The sequence below is a fragment of the Clarias gariepinus genome, chromosome 10 (assembly GCF_024256425.1).
Source record: "Clarias gariepinus isolate MV-2021 ecotype Netherlands chromosome 10, CGAR_prim_01v2, whole genome shotgun sequence".
Taxonomy (NCBI): domain Eukaryota; kingdom Metazoa; phylum Chordata; class Actinopteri; order Siluriformes; family Clariidae; genus Clarias; species Clarias gariepinus.
The window spans coordinates 31,470,455-31,492,262 of NC_071109.1; the positions used below are offsets into that span (position 1 = coordinate 31,470,455).

Genomic DNA, 21,808 nt, shown 5'->3' on the forward strand with positions numbered 1-21,808 from the left:
TTCTGTTTCTATATTTCTTTAGCTGACTCTCTCAGCCTGACTCCCATTCTGTAAGGTTTTGGTGTAATTGTTAGTCCAAACACAGGTGTAAAATCTGGTTCTCCTGCATCTTCAGGCCAAATGAACTGAAAGCGGTGTAGAAGAGTAACCAAGAAGAGGAAGAGCTCCATGCGAGCCAGACCTTCTCCAAGACATACACGAGGCCCTGGACACATTGACAGATACAAACGTTTAGACATGTGGTTGGTCGGATAAAAATAAATCAGTCTCAGGTTTGGGTGAACAACAACTTTTCAATAAAGTTTGCCGTGTATTTCACTCACCAGCAGAAAAGGGTAAGAATGCCTCAGGTTTCACAAACTGTCCCTGATCATTTAAGAAGTTTGATGGGTTAAATTCATAAGGAAACTTCCACTGGCCCTCCTCACGTAATACTGAGGACAGGTTGGGGATGATCATAGTTCCCTGGAGCACAGATGAATAAAAAAAGCGATTACTATGAGAAGTGAAACAGTGCAGCCAATGAAGCAATTAAAATTGTTACCTTTGGTATGGTGTAGTTCATCAGTTCAGTATCTCTAGTGGTACAGTGTGACACACTCAGAGGGACGGTGTTGGCAGTGCGCTGACATTCGTGTATCATAGCCTGTATGTATGGCATGTTGTTTCTGTCCTCAAATGAAGGATGTGATTTTCCCTCCATAATCTCATCAATTTCCATCTGGCATCTCTCTTAAAAAAAGCATGTAGGGCGCTATTATTAGATCACTTTAATCTATTATGGTGGGCAATAAACATAAAATTTTCAATTTTACTAAGATTGCATAAGCAGAGTAAAATGTAACACTGACCCTGGATGTCTGGATGAGTCATAAGGTAAAGCATCGCTGTAAGGAGTGTGTTGGATGTGGTGTCAGTGCCAGCTACATGCAGATTTAAAATATAAGCCACAAGTTGTTCTTCGCTAAAAGTTGATTCTTTGTCTTCCTATTAAACATGATATAAAATAACATTTTAGCATGATTTTCAACAAGCAACATAAAAGTGACTTCTTCACAAAAATACAAACCTTATCAAGCTCATCCAGATAGCAATCAACAAAGTCTCTTGGTTTCCCTGGGATCCTTGTTGTCTTGTGCTCTTTAATCATGTTTGCTGTCATCTTTTTAAGTTTGCTGTTATTATCAAAGGCTTTTTTAAAGGGAAGGGGCCAGGACCTTACCACAGGAAGTGCATCATAGATCTACCAAAATAAAAAAAAAAACAGATTTATCTTCTTAGCTTCTCATCTAAAGAAAGCAAAGACAAAAGAAATATGTTTCTCAACATAACCCAAACCAAGGTGGGTCACAAACTTATGTAGCCAGACACCTCTTGAACTGAAAATTATCTCCACTGACCACATGATATAGATTAATGAAAATAACCCAACTCTGTTAGAGCGTTTGTTTAAATGCATTAAACGCTAAGATGGAAAAAGTTTTAGTGAAGCCTCCTGAGGATTCATGGGAATAAAATTTTCTTGTAAACAATTTTTTATATGCTGCCGTTAAACACTTAGGTTTGTAAAGTATTAAAAACTACCAAAATTATCAAATTACAAATGGAAATTCAAGATTCAAATAACTTTATTAATCCCAGGGGGAAATTGCTTATTTTTGGTTACAGTTGTTTGACTCTCTGAATTTGCTCCTATGGTTGGAGAGAACACTGAATAGCAGGTGAGAATGATTGTTTAAGATGGATCGTATTTTGCACAGAATCCTTCTCTTTGCTACTACATCCACAGTGTCGAGCTTCATTCCTGGCATTGATCCAGCCATAAAGCGACTAATTACATTGTCCCGTCTATTTCTGTCTGAAACTTTAATGTTACAGGCCTAACAGACCACAGCATAAAAAATGACACTCGACCCACAACAGTTTCATAAAACATTTGAAGAATGGTGTTACAAACTTTAAAAAACATGAGCCTTCTCAAAATCTACAACTGGCTTTGTCCTTTCTTGTAGAGTGCTGTTGTTCTATGTGACCAGTCGAGTTTGTTGTCCAGATGAACTCCCAGATATTTGTATTCTAAAACAATTTCCACTATCTACCCCTGGACAGATATAGAAGTCACAGGGGTCTTACTCCTGAAGTCTACAACCATCTTAGTTTGTTTTCTTTTCATTGTTACATTGTAGGTGATTACGTTCACACCAAAAAACAAAGTCATCCGCCACAGACAGGCATCGAACAACTAGAGAGTCGTCAAATAGTCCATGACCTAGGAAAGTAAAGAGGTGTCTATGTGCATGTTTTTCCCCCAGTACTGCCAGTCGAATGGTGTTGAATGCACTTGAGAAGTTAAAGAACATCATTCTTTCAGTGGTCCCTGGTTTGTCGAGGTGGGAGTGTGTTCTATGGAGCAGGTATATTATGGCATTCTCTACTCCCAGGAAAGGTTGGAGGGCCCAAGAGGACTTTACCAGGGGACGATGTTTATCCCGGGGAAGTCTCTCAAACACCTCCATAAAGTGCAATGTCAGAGCGACAGGGCTGTAGTCGGTCTGGGCACAGGGACGATATGATGCGAGGGGAGAGCAGGAGTAGTGGCTGTTTTCTGTGTGGGGGAGTACATGGGAGCAGGAGCGTGTGGATTGAAGCTGAAGCCGAGGGAAGTGTGAGACAGAGAGACATTAAATTTATTAAAGTGTTGAGATTGTTTGCACATTCCACATTCCCCTCAATAGCCTGGCCACCTTGTCTTGTGGCTTGTAATGCTCCTCATGCCCCTTTACACGTCTCTTATGTTGTTTTGTTTCAGTTTTTGTTCCAGTTATTTTTCCTGTAGGACTTTTTCCCATCCCTGATGTTGCCAGCTAGCATTGTTTGAGCCTTCTTTATCACCAGACCTAAAAGCCATTTTTTCTCATTTAAACAAGCTTTAAGTTCTCAGTGAACCAGGGTTTGTTGTTGGGCAAACAGCAAATATTTCTCATTATTACACAGGTGTCAACATAGAAGTTTATGTATTCCGTGATGCAGTCTGTCATGCCATCAATGTCTCCGCCATTTGGTTCACGGAGAACCCCCCAGTCTGTAGCCTCAAAACAATCCTATAAGGCCGTGGCTCCTTCTTACCACCATCTCACATTTCTCACTGCAACAGGCTGTCTCTGAACCAGGGGTTTGTATATTGGCAGGAGGGGGACTAGGTTGTGATCTAACCTTCCCAGGGGGGGTAAGGCTGCTGCACTGTAAGTGCTTTTAACATTGGCATATAGCAGGTCTAGTGTTCTATCCACCCTGGTGTGACAATCCACATAATAAGTGAAAGTGGGAAGAGTCTTGGTCAGCGATGCGTGGTTAAAATTGCTGGAAATCAGTAGAAAGGCATCGAGGTGCCGAGTCGGGAGTTTGGCCGTTACCGAGTGGATGACATCACATGTGGCAGCAGCATTCGTGAACTGATGAATGTACACAGCAGTTATTTTCACATATGAGAATTCTCTCTGTAAATAGTATGGGCGAAGTCAGACAGCTAGCAGTCCAGTTCAGTGTTACAAACATGCTCTTTAACAGTCCCATGACCGGGGTTACACCACATGTTGTTGGTGTAAACAGGTACCCCCCACCCCACCTTTCCTCTTACCGCTCTCAGCACATCATCATGTAACCAAGTCTTTGTAAAACACATCAGACTGCACTCGTGGGTGATGTTTTCAGTACTTACAAAAGCGTTTAGCTCATCCATCTAATTGTCAAGAGATCTCACATTGCCTATGATAACTCATCCTTTCCTTATGCTCCACTCGTCTCTCTTCATCTTTGCCTCCTCTGCACTGCTTTCTTCTAACTCTGCAGTGGGGTTAGCCACTAGTAGGCTTAGTTTTCAGAAGGTTTAGCCGCTAGTATGGATTAGCCTCTTGTGTGCTTAGGTTCGTGTGAGTTTCTCTTGTAGGTTACTAGTATTAGTTACTAACCCGGTTAGGTCATCCTCCATTTCTATAATAACCAGATTAGATACTAACTCCACTAACTACTAACCCGTTCAGCCCTTAGTCTCGTCCTGTTCCTTAGTCTCGTCTTAACTTCAGCTCTGTTTGTTTTGTTGAGCTCTAAGCCTGTGTTGCGCTTAAGAGCCTGTGGTTATTGAAAGAGCCTGCGTATCGCTCAATTCCTGTTAGAGTTCACATGATGAGAATGACTGTAGTGTTGGGAATTGTAGTCAGTGGTGGAAATTGCTGTAGGCTGTGATGTGTTCTGGGTAATGAGGTTTGAGGCAGACTCCAGCTGTATTATAAAAAAAAAGGAGCCGAGCTAATACACACATAGTGGCAATTCACTCAACAGCAGCAAGAGAAGAAAGTTGACCATACCATAGCCCTGCAGGGACTCATGTAAAGCCATAATTGTTTTTTTTCAACCTTCTGTTCCAGTCTCCATAAACTCAAAGAAAGAAGCACTGCATACTCTTGCAAGTATTTGTTGATAGGCCTTTTTTTTTTTTTTGCAAAAGCTCTATAGCTGCATGATATTTTAGGTACCCATTTAGTGTTTTTCCAATGTTTTTTTTAAAAAAAAAAAAGCAAGAATCAATTATAAATTGAAAGCTGATTCACAGTTTAATTAATTGATCTGATAAGAGACTGATTAATTGCACAACGGATTAACACAGCTCTAATTCTGATCTCTTTTGCCCTCTGGAATTGCCATATCCAAGTTTTATTTCTAGTTGAAGTTTTCATCACTCATTACCATTCATTGGTGCTAAGGATGGCCCCATATGGCCTGCTTATAAATACATGTGACTGGTGAGAATTTTTACATGTAGAAAACATGAAGTTGGCTTTGGACTGCATTGATACAAAGAGTTTTGCTATGACTGGGTAATGACTGTAATCACTTTAATAGTTTTATAATTGAAGTTATTATGAACAGTTTTGTACCTAAGTCTCCAGTCAACAGTTTGTGAATTCATTTTTAAATGTCACAGTGAAAAGGATGTGCTTCCTTGAGAGATTGGTTTCTTTGAAGTTCCTTTATATATGATTTTGTCACTGACTCCTCTAGCTTGTTCATTATGGATATAAAGCTACTAATCAATTATGTGCTAATCGAAAAGTGTTATACAAATAAAATTGAAATTATTTGAACTTACCATTGCCCAAGCTCCATTACCAAGCTTTAAATTTTCAGTGAACAGCCGAACGTACACTTTAAGGGTTTCATCACCGTAGTCATAGCGAGTGCCAAATAAAACCAGGTAGATGATATTTGATGCTGCATCATGGAACAAAGTCTGAGGACACAAGGAACTTCCTACAAATATGTAAAAAAAAACTATGTTAATGGGAAATTTCTTTCTAACCCAGTGGACATTTAATGAACAACGAATTAACAAGAACATGGCTACTTAAGAAACCTGTTCATACCTGCATATTTATTCAATTTTGCAACAAGGTGTTCAAGTTCTCCCAGAATCCTTTTCTCCATAGACTGTTTTCCCAAGCCAAAGTTCCTTAAGGTCGTGAGAGCAAAGCGCCGGTGCTCCTTCCATTGAAGCCCATAATCAGCCATAATGACTCCTATGTTTAATTTGACTTACATCACACTTTGGACTTGAAGTAGTAATACATGTTAAACAGAACCTCTATCTATAAAATATATATTTATTGATGTGTAATTGTTTGTCATGGATCTCACCTTTCCCCTCACTTATATCCTTAATGATGTTCTGCGGGCGTCCTGAGAAGTCTGTGGATTTGTTCACCAGAGCTTCCTTTATGGCTTTTAAACCATTCAGAACAACAGCTGGTTTTGTCCCAATATACAGACTGTAAACGTTTCCATACTGCTTAGCCAACTACACATACAACATAGACCAAATTTTATTTAAGACAAAAACATAAACATTGCAAAAGTGTCTTTAGCCATCATGTTGTCTTCAGGGTCAATAATGATCTACCATATTTAACAGCAGAGAAAAATATATTTTTTATATATATAAACTAATAATAATGATAATAATAAAAAATCATCTATAGTAAAGAAAACAACTGTACGGGAATTCCTAGTCCAATTTTGCAGTCACAAACCAAACTTGAATATTGTAAATGAATTCTATTGTGACTAAAGACACGTATCGGTGTAAGAGTGCTGCAAGAAAACTATAAAAGTCTCAAAAAAAAAAAAAAACTGTAAATTTGCCCTCAAGGGTACCATACTGTACAAATGGAGAAGATACAGGGGGATCAAGCGTAAGGACTGGCTTTCAAGTAGAATTCAAATGCCCTATCAGCTTACCTGTCCTTAAAATAAAATGAGATACCCTGCATAGTCCTTCAGTAGTAGCAAAAGCATTAGTTAGTGCCTAAAACAATGCAGGCTGGTTTGAAAGTCATGCCACAACTATATATAAGATAGTGGCAATTGTGAAACAACAGAAGAAAAAAAAACCTTCTTTGTGCCTTAGACTCACTTTAAATAAAAGATAACATTATGCTGTACCTTCTCGAAGTCTTTCAGAGGATTTTTTATGTCAAAATGAAACAAGTTTCCGAATATAGGGATGGGTCTTGGTCCAGGAGGGAAGTTCTTGGGCCTCTGGATCCTAATAAAAAGGAAGAGGAGGCAGACACAAAACACGATCAGGATCCATGAACCGAACATAATGACTGCTGTACGGCTGCTCTGCACACTACAAAATTTGGAATGATACACCCTATATCAAACAGTGCTTGTTAATTATTTACTTAGCATAGTGACTGTTGAACGGCTGCTCTCTACACTACAAACCTTTGAAATGATACACCCTATATCAAACAGTGCATGTTAATCATTTACATACTACACATACATATAGGTACACTATATTGATAATAGTGTTTGGCCAATTACACATTTGTACCACAACTATTCACACTTCTGCTGTCTGAAAGTTGATACAGAAGTGTGAAGTCACGGACAAAAAGACTTCTGAATAGCTGCACCTTCTTTTAAATCTTGAAATAGTTGAATCCCCCCCGTCCGTCCCCCCCATCTCCTATGTGCCTTTAAAAAAAAAATTGTTACTTTATGTGTATGTTCCTATGTATGGTCACTAAACTGGGCAAAGTAAGAATTGCAATGTATGGTTTAAACCAGTGTTTTTAACATGCATATGACAAAAAACTAAAATTCAAACCTACAATGATGTTGCATCCAAATACATACACTTTAATATGAAGTTGGTCTCCCTTTTGCAGCTATAACAGCTTTCACTTTTCTTCAAAGGCTGTCTACAAGATTTTGGAATGTTTCTGTGGGAATTTGTGCTCATTTATTCTGTAGAGCATTTCTGCTCCTATTCATTCCAAAGGTGCTCGATGGGATTGAGATCAGGACTCTGTGTGGCCAAGTCAAACTCACACCGAACTCATCAAACCATGTCTTTATAGTCCTTGCACTAGGGCACAGTTATGTCAAATTAAAAAAGGGCCTTTTAAAAACTCTAGCCACAAAGTTGGAAGCATCATAGCTTTGTCCAATTGTCCAAGATCTCTTGGACAATTAAGATTCCCCTTTACTGGGTATATGGAGCCTGATTGACACACCTGAATTTAATAATAAACAGGTTTGGCTAAATATCATTCACCAAACCAGCAGATGTGTCATGGGATCATGGGTTCCAAAGCTCATCGAAAGGACCAAAAGCTAGCCTGTCTGGGGCACTGGGCACTGGGTTAGGTGCCAGCACATACCCACAGGCCTTGTGGCTTCTGTCCCCCTGCACAATATTGGGCCTATTGTATATATGCAATGACTTTAATGCTTACTTGCTACTTCATAAGAGACATTAAATTCAATTTAATTTCATTCTATTTGTATAGTGCTTTCAACACTTGGCATTGTTGCAAAGCAGCTTTACACAATCAAAAGAATAATTTAAGTTTGTCTGAAATGTGAATGTGTATAAATTAAAATAATAGGATTGTCCCTGATGAGCAAGCCAAGAAAGACAACGACAGTGGCAAGAAAAAACTGATGGCAGTAGAAAAAAAACCTTGAGTGGAACCATAGTCAACAGAGAACCCATCCTCATTTGGGTGAAACAGATAGCAGGGATTGATCATACATCATACTGTTCAGTATAACAGTAAAGTGAATGTACAGTGTATATTTAGTGCAAAGTGCAAGCAGGGACTCTGGCAGGACTAACTATGACAGCATAAGTAAAAGGAAGAGCCAGAAGGAAACACAGATATGAGGACTTCCTGAGATGTAAAGTGACCAATCACTTCACCATCAACAAACCTGAGTGATCAATGAGAGTGGGGAAGACATCATCTAAACATACCAGTTTACCATAATACTCGTAGTAAACGAGTTGTGAGAGTGCTTATGATATGCACGGGAGGCCTTTTCATTTGGAGATGGTGTGGGATTATCAATTAAGGAAGTTAAGGAAGTTAAAAGGAAATTGAAAAAACCTGAAAATACAAAATAAACAGAGCTTCGCCATCTATGCGAGTATGGATGGGGCTCTGGAAACTAAAACAAAGAATATATCCTCTTGGGGCTCATGCGCTTACCGAGGATTAATAGGGAGGGAGTTTGTGTGTTTCTTGTGTATACTTTATACTTGGCCTAAGAGCACGTGCTTAAAGGACAGCACGCCACTCTCTCTCTCTCGCGCCGGCATCTTAGGGAGGCAAAGGCTGGGTCTTTGCCTCTGTCTCTCGACTTTCTGTGCTCTTGTATTTTCTTTCTTTCTTTTTCTTTTCTCTTGTTTTGGCCTTTTTTTTGTCTTCGGCCCTGATACCTTACCGGTGCTACCTAAATGATTGCACAAAGCGGCATAGTATCAGGACCCTAATATAGAGACGCTGCCACGTGCGGTTCGGTGACGGCTGATTGCCTGACGGTGGCGTTGCCTGGCAACTGCGTATATAAATGGCAGCACCTTTGCCTGTTTAGAACTCTGCGTGGTAGCAGACTGCCCATTCTGAACAGTTTATGCGTAGTTCTGCCCCTCGCGCAACCCGCATCGTTACAAGTGAGGACTCTCGCTGCAGCATTCTGGACTAACTGAAGCTTGTTTTTGCACCTAGTTGAACAACCAGACAGTAAGGCATTACAATAGTCTAACCTATAGGTGGTAAAAGCATGAACTAGTTTTTCTGCAACATTTAGTGACAATATTTTCTTTATCTTGGCAACATTTCTGAGATGAAAGAATGATATCCTGGTAATATTATCTACATGAGTTTCAAATAAAAGGCTGGATTCCATAATCACACGAGGTCTTTCACTGTTGCACTGGATGGAACAGAAAGGCCATTTAAAGTTACAGTGTGATTGAAAAGCTTGCTTCTAGCTGCTTGTGGTCCTATGTCTAGGTCATTTGTCTTATCAGGATTAAGCAGAAGTTGATTAACATCCAATCTGTTATGTCCTGCACACATTGCTAAACTTTAGTAAGCTGTTTTTTTCTCATCTGGTTTTGCTGAGACATATAATTGTGTGTCACCGGCATAGCAATGAAAACGAACACCATGCTTATAATTTATGTTGCCCAGAGAAAGAATGTAAAGAGAAAAAGCACTGAGCCCTGTAGAACAACAAACAGTATTGAGAACATGCAGAAGTGTCACCGTTTAGATCTATGAACTGATAGGATCTAATTCACAAGTTGACGATTTTAAAGAAGAGATAAGTGAAATTAGTTCATTCTCTTTAAGGGGAGTAAAGTATTTTTTGCATACTGGAACTGTGAGAACTTTGCATACCGATAGAAATGAGAGTAGCTCTATCATACCTAATGTACTCAATTGTGATGAATTTGCCAAGTTTATTATTCAAAAAAATTGTTTAATAAAAAAAAAAAAAAAGAGGTCAGAGCATAATGTATACACTGTGTATAGATGTAGATATATGTTTATAGATAAAAATATATTTATATCATGTTGTGCATGCTGTTTTTTTCCTGGCATTTTCTCTCCACTGCAAAATGATTTCACAGTTTTAATGTATATGTTACCTTCTTCTTGTTACCTACTGCACCTTTTATACACAAGACACTCTCACCTCTGTACATATTTATTGTAAATAGGTCACTTATGCACTTCTGCCTAGATGCTAACTGTATTTCATTGGCTTTGTCCATTTTGATAGCACTTTGCACAATGACAATAAAGTTGAATCTAATCTAATCTAATCCAATTAAAAAAAATATGTAATAGCTTCGCGTCAAAAATCTATGTAAACTGCCTAGTAAGCTGTTTGACAGTGTTACAACCACAGTGTACCTCATGTGTTCTTAGTGCTATATATGTATAAAATAATGCTGAACACTGTGTAATTCTTGCACATAAAAACTGTATCATGTAGGCAGGGATCAGAGATCTCTCTCTCTCTCTCATTAGGTCAATAATCTCCTGAAGAAGGATTTTTTTTAGGTTCTCGCTAAAAAGAAATACGTAATACGAGGAGGCTTAATATAGAAAATATAGTAATATATAATATAGAATAATTATTCTTGTGCAAACACTAGAAAAACTTAAGCTACCATAGTTTACAAGAAATGATTCTTATCGTCAGCAGTTTTAAATACAGTTGTGAGATTACTTTGCTCAGTAGCATTAGCATTGCTAGGTCTTGGGTGGTAAAATGAAACATATTTTGCCTCTGTGTATTTCCAGATTCCTACTGTGCATTTCTTAGATTACTGTTCGCCACCACAAGGCATGACTGGAAGAAAAGGCCCATGCCAGGCTCTGCTCCTTCGTTCCTGATTTTCACCTTCCCCTTTTCTCTTTCAGCCGAAAATTTTTTTATTTTGTTAATAAAAGATCACCCTTTTTCCTTAACATTTCTCTCCCGGTTTCTGTATTTTAGCTGGCCCTGTGTAAGGATTTCTTGAATTTTGGTAGACCCCCTTTTGTCTACTCAGTGCTCAGCCTGTATTCCGCTTGTCCCACCAGGATCCAGGGAACCCCGCAATGAAACACACAAATCAGTGCTCAGTGAGATGTTCAAAGTTTATTGTGGGAGACAGAAGTATATATATGCACACACACAAAAGCACCAAAAAGGTGGGTGCAGGAGCGGTTACATCTTTATAAAAGATAACGTGAAGAAGAACAGAAACTTGGGAGTAGTTCTGCATTTACAAGCCTTCAGCAGTTTTACGACCCTTAACATAAACTATACTATGGAATGTGTTTATTGATAGTGCAGTGTGTCGAAGTAAAAGAAAGAAAACACTCTGTTCTCATGCACACAGAATATCATAAAACACACTAAAAATTAAATATTTCCCACACCCTATTCAAGACTTTACACTGGAGGAAAACGTGTGCATCCGAAGTAAACCCTGGGGCACAGCCCACTCCCTTTTCTCTACATCCCTGACTTCAACTGTCTCTTTCAAGTGCACACCGATGTGTTGGAAACTGGCTTGGCACGGTCCTGTTGCAGACTTTAGAGGGCAAAAAAAAAACATGTCTTGTATGTACGTACTGTATGAAGCTCACACCAGCAGAGCAAAAGTATGAGCAATAGGCTCTTGCCAAAGATGGTCCATGGAGTAGTACTACTGGTAAAACAGCTATCTACTTGTACAATAGAAAATACAGATAACATTACAAGAAACTATCCTTTACTATGTTTATATGCCATGCCTGTGAACATCAATTTATAACACTTTTTAAATATAAAATCAATAAATTGTATAAAAATTTACTTTATATGGTGTGTCAATGTGTATAAACCTTAAATTAATTTTGAATAAAATATACAATTGACAATTAAAGTATATATTTTAAGTAATTACAGGTAAACCTTGGATTGGGAGCATAATTCGTTATGGAAATGTGCTTCTTATTCAAAGCAGTCGTATATTAAAGTAAAGTATGGAGAGGGATGTCAAATCAACAGGCCATCAGTGATAACAAATCTTTGACCCAGCAAAAATGACATTTCACAGTAAAGAAGGTCCAAGGCTGTACTCCACAATAATGAATAAATATTCATATGTAAGGAAGTTACCTGAACTATCCACTAAGTGTCATTGTTGCACTGTATATACCACAGTGCAGTTCAAGACAATGTTCCGTGAACATTGTTTTTTGCAGACATGTTTTTTATGATAACTTTTGCCGGTATCAGTACTAACGGTATCTTGCATTATCATAAAATATAAGAACTAAAACCACATTTTCAGTTATTCAGATAATCTATGTTATTGGTTAAGCTACTGACCTATATTTTGGCCTGGGTATAAAAAAATAGAAATTGGGTTTTACACTGAAATATTGGCTATAATACTGCGTGGCAGGAGAGAAGTTACTAAGTGGAAAATTGAAGGATGGAACATCAGTCCTTGAACTAATTTAAAATTAAGTTTTGTAACGGGGGGTAACTTGTTCTGGGAAGGATGTAGTATTCAATATATTTTCACTGTAAAGTTGTCTTAAGGTTATATAATGATTATTTTTTTATTTATCTTAAATTATTTGCTGTAAATGGACCTGCATTTAAAAACAATTTTTTTTTAGGTTTATCTTGCACTAACCACATGTGTAAATGTTGACTGGGGTCTTATTACAGTAGTACAAATGGGAATAAATACAATGGTCTCTATTGGCCTCCACAGTCCCTAGTTCGACTACAGAGGTTCTTGGAGGGATGGATGGATGGATGGATGGATTTCTCAAGAGTTGAGAAAATTCTGTGTCTCCTGGGTGGAAACTCCCTTCGGTAATATGATGCACAAGATGCAATTGCACCTATTGATTGGGGCGGTGGTGAAAAGACAATAGCAACCAGTGATATCACAGGCTGTCAACCATATCCCAAGGTTTACTGGCCCCTTTACAGCAGTACCACCCTCATAAGCATAAACCCTGGACAGCTAAGATTCCAGCCAGATTGCAGCTTCCTTAGTGTGAGCCCTCCTGTGGCCACCTGTACCCCAGGTTTCAGTACACATTATGACATACCCTGTATGGCTCCAGATGGAGACTTAAATTGTTATCAGTATGCCTTATGTTTTTATTTTATGACTAGTTTCATCCAGATGAAACAGTGGTGATCGTCCCACGCGAAAAATGCAGCAATCTTGTGTTATAGATCTCCTCTGGTTGCATCTGCCTCCTGGTGTGAGAGATCAGGAGCATGTGTGATAGTACAGCAGGGCTGTGTTAAATAATGTCAGCGCTTGCAAACATAAGGCATCAAACATTCAGTTATTTCTGGCACCCTTTTAATAATTGTTTAAAAAAGGTTGAGGCTTGCTATTTGCAATCTAACAAATTTAATGTAATACTTTAAATATTTGGAATTTAACTTGATGAAATCTATGTTGGCCCTTTTTTTGTTTACTTTCTCACAGACTCACAGAAACAACACAGGATTTTACTTATATGGCCATAAGAAAATAAGTAATTAAATGTAATACAGCCAACAAGCATTTTTATTATAGCAACATTTTTCCTAAAACAGCTTTCATATGTGCTTAAGAACAGTCTAATTTCTTATTGTTTTTAGTTTGGAGCCAAATATCCTCAGTCTATATTTTTCTAACTGGCTGTCTCAGTCTGAGTCCCATCCTGTATGGCTTGGGTTTAGTTGTTACTCCAAACATGATAGTAAAATCTGGTTCTCCTGCATCTTCAGGCCAAACAAACTGAAAGCGGTGCAGGAGTGTAACTAAGACGAGGAAAAGCTCCATGCGAGCCAGACCTTCTCCAAGACACGCACGAGGGCCTGCAAACAAACAAACATATGTGTATATATATATATATATATATATATATATATATATATATATATATATATATAGTGTATGTATATATATATATATATATATATATATTGTCATATCCAAATAAATTAATCTGGTTGTGGAAGAGATCTGCAGTGTCCTTTTACTATTGAGTTCTCACCAGCAGAAAAGGGTAAGAAGGCCTCAGGTTTCTCAAACTGTCCCTGATCATTAAGAAAGTTTAATGGGTTAAAATCATGAGGAAACTTCCACTGGCCTTCTTCACGCAATACTGAAAATAGGTTGGGGATGATCATAGTTCCCTAAAACATAGAACAAAAATTAACATGTATAGTGGACCATTGAAGCCAAAGCAATTAAAATCATCACCTTTGGGATGGTGTAGGTCATGAGTTCAGTATCTCTTGTGGTACAGTGGGACACACTCAGAGGGACGGTGCTAGCGATGCGCTGACACTCATAAATCACAGCTTGTGTGTACGGCAGATTTTGTCTGTCTTCAAAAGATACCTGAGATTTTCCCTTCATAACTTCATCAATCTCCTTCTGGCATCTCTCTAGGAATGAAGCATATACTGTATGCCACCCTTATTAGACAATATAAATAATGTATATTATAAATATAAATATTTGTTTATATTCATATTGTACGTTATCAGGGACGTGCACAGACATTTTGAGGGGCAGGGGCTCAAGTTAAATAAAGGGCACTTCTCATAATTATATTTTTTTTTTCCTTTTTTTAAACAAAAAAGTATATATATTAACGCAACACTGACTTCCTTTTTAAAAAATAATTTAAAAAGTTAATTTATAAATACCAGAGGCAGTTACTTAGATTTACAAAATTTATAGGGATAATATATAGCGATTATCCCTTACACATTAGCTAGTCTAGTAGCTCATGAGGCATGCATGCTAGCAAAACACAGGTTAACTATATGTTTGTTTTTGGCTAATCAGCAGTAAATTCGAGCCTTATTCGAGCACTGGTAGTTTAATCTTTTGTTTATCAACAGCTCTACTCACCACAGCACAAGCCAAGAAAAACTGCGCGGGCCTTGGGGGGTTGGGGGTTGTTCGCTTCAGAACTCCTGACCTGATATTTAGATATACTATTCTTCAATAAATATATTTGTTTGACAGGGAAGCTGTGCGCAAACAGGAATACTGTATATATTATTTTTCAAAAAAAAAAAAAAAACCAGAAAAAAGGGCACTTTCTCTCCAGGAATAAAAAGGGCAGGTGCTCAAGCCCCCTTTGATCTCTATGTGTGCACGTGCCTGTACGTTATTATTTTAATATTTAAAATTTTAAAGTTCAGACTTTGGATGTCTGGATGAGCCATGAGGTAGAGGATCGCTGTAAGGAGTGTGTTGGATGTGGTATCAGTTCCAGCTAAATGCAGATTCATAATATACGTTGAAAGTTGCTCTTCACTGAAAGTGGATTCATTGCTTCTCTATTAAAAACAAGTTATAAAATAATTCAATTTAGTTAGAATTATAATTAGGGGCAAAAAGAAATGACTTCATTACATAGGTACAAACCTTATCAAGCTCATCCAGATAGCAGTCAACAAAGTCTCTTGGTCTTCCGGGCACTCTTGTTGTCTTGTGCTCTTTGATCATGTTTGCTGTCAAGCTTTTAAGCATCTGGTAATTGTCAAAAGCTTTTTTAAAGGGAAGGGGCCAGGTCCTCACCACAGGAAGTGCATCATAGATCTACAAAACAACAGATTTGTTTGTTGTAGTACATTTCTTTATTTGTTATCCAATAAATTAAATTTTATTTCTATCTTATCCAAAGCAGGCAGATTCTCACACTTTTGCAGCACCTAAGCACTGATTTGCGAACACAGTGCAGCTAGATTACAATACCTAAATAATAAATATAATTTTCATAATGATTGATCGTGATTTCCAGATACAGATTACATGAAATTAAAAGCCCTAATCGAATTAATCTAAATGACCCTAAATTCACTGAAAAGATGACCCCATAGACTACAATAGAATGACTATAGACTAAATTCAACTACTTAATTGAAAACCTGTCATCCTGTATTCAATTTTGAAATACACATAAGAAACTTGACCTCCCATAAATTGAAAGGTGCTCTAGCACTGACACCTCCTGTGATATAAGTAAAAGAAGCACAGGCATGCTGTTGGCTTTAAAGTAAAAACTAACTGTCTGTGCCTGTGAGTTTCATTTGCAGGGGTAGGGGCAGCTGCAGCAAGTGGCTCAATCTACGCTCCCTCAACACGTGCACACAGACACAAACACTTCTTTCTTTCTCTCTCTTAAATCAAAGGCTAGAATCAAGCTAGCAGCAGTCCAGAAAACGCAGCTGTTATTTCAAAGTTTGCTATATCAAACTTACAGAAATTGTGTCTAGTTAAAAGAGTTATACTATATGTACTATATTATAATATATATTGTACTATATGTGTGTAGTTAAAGAGTTGTAGTATGCTAGTAAGGTAGTCTTGAACTTACCAATGCCCAAGGTCCATTAGCAAGCTTTGTACTTTCAGCAAATAAGCGAACATAAACTTTAAGAGTTTCATCACCATACTCATAGCGAGTGCCAAATAAAACCAGGTAGATGATATTTGATGCTGCATCGTGGAACAATGTCTGAGGATGTAAGGAACTTCCTACAAATATAAAATCTTGGTGATATAACATAAAATATTGTTTTTTACTTGCTTTTTAAAAAAATGTTCGATGACGTTTTGTGGGCAACTATATTCAACACGTTTGAGATATGTTTCACATGTTTGTACATTACCAGCATATTTTTCCAATTTTGCAACAAGATATTCAATTTCTCCCAGAATCCTGTTCTCCATAGACTTTTTTCCCAAGCCAAAGTTCCTTAAAGTCATAAGAGCAAAGCGCCGATGCTCCTTCCATACAGGGCCATAATCAGCCATTATGAATCCTGTTACATTTTACTTATATCAGTTACACACTTTAGAATTGCACTTATTATACATGTATAACAGAAACTTGATACAGTGTCACATGGGATGTGTAATTGTTTGTAACAGATACCTTTTCCTTCAGTCACATCCTTAAGCATATTCTGTGGGCGTCCTGAGAATTCTGCAGATTTGGTCACGAGAGCCTCTCTTATGGCTTTTAAACCATTAAGAACAACAACTGGTTTTGTCCCAATATACAGACTGTAAACTTTGCCATACCGCTTAGCCAACTACATGTCCAATATAGAACACAAATTATTCAGAACAGATAAACATATACTTAAATAACCAAATTGCAAAATTGTCATTAGTCAAAGCACCTGCTGTTCTGTCATAGGAAGGCTGAGCATGTTGAGTATTTTATAAAGAAAATTTTGCTATCACAGACAAAAGTTGACTGCCCCATGACCCCATCATTGACAAAACAAGCAAAACAAGCACGGCTAGTTTGCCATAGATTGGGAAAGTGCTTTATTGGCTTCCATGAATGCAAAAAAAAAAATAAGATATTGTATTATCTAAGGTGTTTTAATAGGTTACATAGGTTAATGCCCTACGCGTGGTCCTCAGTGCATGATGTTCTAAAAGTACAAATTACTGTAGCTAGTGGTGATGGCAAAACACATTTTTTTATAATATTTAATAAAATATTTATTCTTTCAGGTCCATTTTAAAGAGTGTTTGTATATAAGCTAACCTGCTTACTTAACTAGTCTGGATTAAATAAAAAATCACCACCACAGTTTTCTTCACACCATTCATTAAATAGTTTAAAAAATATATATTAATATATTTTTTAAAGACAATATGGTATCATACCTTCCCAAAGTCTTTCAGAGGATTTTTTACATTAAAATGAAACAAGTTCCCAAATACAGGGATAGGTAGTGGTCCGGGAGGAAAGTTTTTAGGCCTCTGAATCCTTATCAAGAAAAAGAGGAAGCAGACACAAAACACAAGCAGAATCCCGGAACCCAGCATGATGACTGTACAGCTGTTCTACACTATTGTACGTCTGTGCAAGGCTTTAAAGTAGTGCTGAAAAACTTGTTAATAATTTACATAGCATGCTGTTTTCCATGAACTTTCATTTCTGTGCTTTTTTTGCAATTGGGATTAGATTAATAATACAGTGACACTTGTGCTAAAATCACATGTCCATTTTATAAAAATATAACTATATAAATAAAAAAGTCTTTGTGTATAATAATATTTCTTGTGCATAAACTGATATTGACTGTAGTCTTTCTCAAAAAAATTTTATTGATAAATTACTAAACCAAATGATTATTATTATTATTATTATTATTATTATTATTATTATGGGTGCATCACTCATACAGGCTGCCTTTTTCTGAGCTCCACCAGATTGATTTACGCTTTTCAATTTTATAGCGTAATCCAGCCTTATATTCTAACTATCGTCCGGCACGTCTGCACTATTGTCTGGCTTATGGTAAGGGGCGCACTTGTTGTTTACCTGGTGGTAGTGTTCTTGATGTCGCTGCACAGGTGTCTGCGGCCCCGAAAGAGAACATTGGAGCTGTGGTCCTTCATGCTGGCACGAACAATACCAGGCTGAGGCAGAAAGAGATCCTAAAGAAAGACTTCAGGAGCCCGATTGAGAAGGTTTGCAGCATATCACCCACAACATGGATCATCATATCAGGACCACTTCCCACATTTCAACAAGAAATTAAGTAGACTAGTTGCTTTAATGAATGGTTATGATCTTGGTGTCAACAACAGAAATTACCTTTTTTTGATAACTGGAAAATTTTCTGGGAGCGTATTAGGCTCTACCACACTGATGGACTGCCCCTAGCAGAGCTGGAGCAGCAGCCCTCTCTGACAACATTTCTAGGACACTACGCACCATCTGACTGGCAATAAGTTGTACCTTAGATTTTAATTTTATTAGCCATGTTACAACCCACCACAATAATACAAGTGCACATATAGCTTATACTATAGAAACTGTGTCTGTTCCCCAAATAGTTAGAACAAAGAATAATTTTGCAAGAAAAAAGGACAAATATGTAATCAAAATCCACCTTTAAAATTTAGGCTACTCAATGTTAGATCCCTTGTCCCTAAAGCACTATTGTTAATAAAAGTATCTCAGATTTTTGTCTTGACGCACTCTACTTCACCAAAACCTGGCTTAAACCAAACGAATATATTGGTCTGAATGAATTTACACCGTCAGGATATTTCTACAAGCACGAGCCCCATAAAACTGGTCGTAGAGGTGGTGTTGAAACTATCTATACCAATTTACTCACTATTACCCAGAAAATAGGACCTAGGTTTAACTCTTTCTAAGTGCTCATTGTTAAAGTTGCACTCACTGACATGCAAAATAAATCCCTGCTATATCTTGCTCGGGCTTCCATGTTTAGACCCCCAGGGCCCAACAATGATTTTCTTAAAGAGATTGAAGATCTACTATTAGATATATAAATTACCTCTGACAAAATAATGATTGTAAAAGACTTAAACATTCATGCAGACAATGCAAATGACGCCTTAGGACTTGCATTTTTGGATTTACCAAATTCCTTTGGTGTTAAACAGAATGTCTCGGGTTAATTTGCTGTAACTCTGTTCCCTGGAAAAGCAAGAACGAGATGCTGCATGAAAATGCTATGGGAACATCATTCTGTGTTGCCGGTTGTGAAGCATGTGTGTATTAAACAAGCCAAATTTTGGCATATATAACCTCGGTCAGCTGACTTCATCTGATAAAGTGCACCCGTAAGTGATACATAGGAGTGGACCGGAAACATTCCTCAGATCAATTTTAATCGAAATTCTCGTTCGCTTTCGAAAAGCTACACTTGATGCTGCGTGAAAACGCTATGGGAACAAGAATACCAACGCTGCTGCACTGCAAGTGTCTGGACCCCCAAAGTTTGCACACAAGGGCCAATGAGGTCTCAGAGCTATCTCTGGGAGGTTGACTCAAGGACCTGTGAGCCCGGAGTAGCATGAACATCCAGACTATGGAATCTGACAAATGTGTGCAAAGAGGACCACCCTGCCGCATTACATACTTGCTGGGGAACACCTCTTGCGAATGAGCCCTGATTCCTAGAGGCGAAGTGAGACCATGCACCTTATAGGCTAGGGCAATAGCAACTCTTACTCAGCATGACAACGTTTGTGTAGTGGCGCCCGCCCCCTTGTTGCAGCCCCCATAGCATTTGAATAGCTGCTCTGACTTATGCCACTGGCTAGTGCGGTAGACGTAAATCTGAAGAGCACGTACTGGACAAAGTAAGTAAAGTCCGGGGGTACCAGGAAGAACACTTCATTCTCAAAAGGAATTCTATGTGGAGAGTCAGGAGTCAGGAGAACTCAGGAGTTCTTCTTCGTGAAGAAGACAGTATCCTAGTCGGACTACTTTGATGCGGATTGCGAAGCATGGCGCGCCGCACCCCAGTCTTTACGAGGGGGTGCCTGGCTCAAAACACTCTCCTCCTGTGTTTCACGCCTCGTGAGAGTCAGACTCTTGAGCACGGCGGGGAAGGAATTTCCTGAAAGCTAGCCCGCCTCCCGAAACCTAGTGGCGACCGAGTTAACAGCATTGCCTGGCCACCCGACAGAAACCTGTCGTCACTCCTATTTATAACCTGCAGGTGCACTTCATCAGATGACGTCATTTGACCGAGGTTATATAAGGCAAAAATTTGCCGTGTCTGATACACACATGCTTCACGACCGGCAACACAAAAAAAATGTTTCCATAGCGTTTTCACGGTACCAACAGTCGTCGCCCCGCTGTAACCAGCAGATCAAAGGAGCAGGCTATGACACATAGCCTTCTGAGTTTGGAGGCCAGGGTTTGTTGGTTGGAAGCACGTTTGAAGGGGAAGGTAACATCACAAACACACATAAACTCTCCGTGCATACTGTACACACCTACAGTATGAGATGCGCGCGCGGACACACAAACTCTCCATGCACACACACACACAATCTCCTCGTGCAGATACACCGTGCAGGGAACAGAACAGGTCTTCACTTCATAATACACCTGGCCATAAATAACAAATTATATTTGGCCATAAAAAAGATGCTTTAAAATTAATTCATCTGCGTGTATAAACCCGCAGCTCGCACTTTGACTTAAAAAAAGGCTGTGTTTTGATCAAAAGGATGATAAACGCGTGTGATTTATCAATAAAAATGCAGACATACCCCCGCCCCTTGCCCAAGAAATACAACAAACACAAATATATAGGCTACATGCTAGATAAACGCTGGCTTTTCCAACATGCCAGCACGCCCTGGTGTGAGCTGATTTGTTTAAGTCATAAAAAGAGAATATATATACAGAGAAATATTATAAAAAAAGCATAATACAACTGTCCATACAGTAAATTAGAAGAAAAGTATCGAATACAACAATTAAGTCTAATTTAATTGCTATCATTAATCATTTTTATTTTTTAATCTATTTAAGGCAGAGACGTCTTCTGTCTTTTTAATTCACCTAAAACCCCCTACAGTATTTGCCAACAGCGCACACAGTTTGATAAATTTACACCTATCGTGAATAAAAGGTGAGAAGAGATTCTGCAGAATCTTCTGACACAATGCTTGCTCTGAAGGACTATACTCGACAAGAATATAAAGAATAAGAATCATATTTATAACAAGATAATTAATTAAATAATAAAATTATATCAAATAAGAACTTCAACTAAAAGCCAGACCGACCAAATTTCTCATTCACTGCTGATGGAGTTAAATACGCTTATACTGTAGATACGGAGGTTACATTTTAAAAATACAATTGCAAGTAAATTACAAACTGCATGTTATATTGTAAAATATGAATAAAACAGTATTAGACACAAATATATTATATTATTATATGGTAGTATATACAATGAAAAAGCTATTTACACAAATAAACTAAAAGCAAATGCAATTATTCATCTATTGTGCATATTTAACTTCATTCAGTCATTTAAGTTAAACGAAAAATAATGTGTTTTTTTTTTTTTTTGGAAAAAACGCTGCCTTTTGTAAAGTGAAAGTACGAGCCGCAGA

General features: G+C 38.0%; 1 protein-coding gene across 1 annotated transcript; it reads right to left on the minus strand.

The window, feature by feature from the left end:
* Window position 1: 1 nt before the first annotated feature.
* LOC128531399 (uncharacterized) lies at window positions 2–17,733 on the minus strand. The gene is made up of 18 exons (XM_053505212.1): window positions 17,567–17,733; window positions 16,818–16,977; window positions 16,552–16,704; window positions 16,257–16,417; window positions 15,305–15,478; window positions 15,081–15,216; window positions 14,123–14,310; window positions 13,914–14,055; window positions 13,548–13,734; window positions 6,496–6,685; window positions 5,692–5,851; window positions 5,421–5,573; window positions 5,147–5,307; window positions 1,070–1,243; window positions 852–987; window positions 545–732; window positions 324–465; window positions 2–205 (listed from the first exon to the last, which is right to left on the minus strand). The coding sequence occupies exons 1-18, from the start codon at window positions 17,726–17,728 to the stop codon at window positions 9–11; spliced, it is 2,964 nt and encodes a 987-aa protein (XP_053361187.1). The 5' UTR covers window positions 17,729–17,733; the 3' UTR covers window positions 2–8.
* Window positions 17,734–21,808: the final 4,075 nt, after the last annotated feature.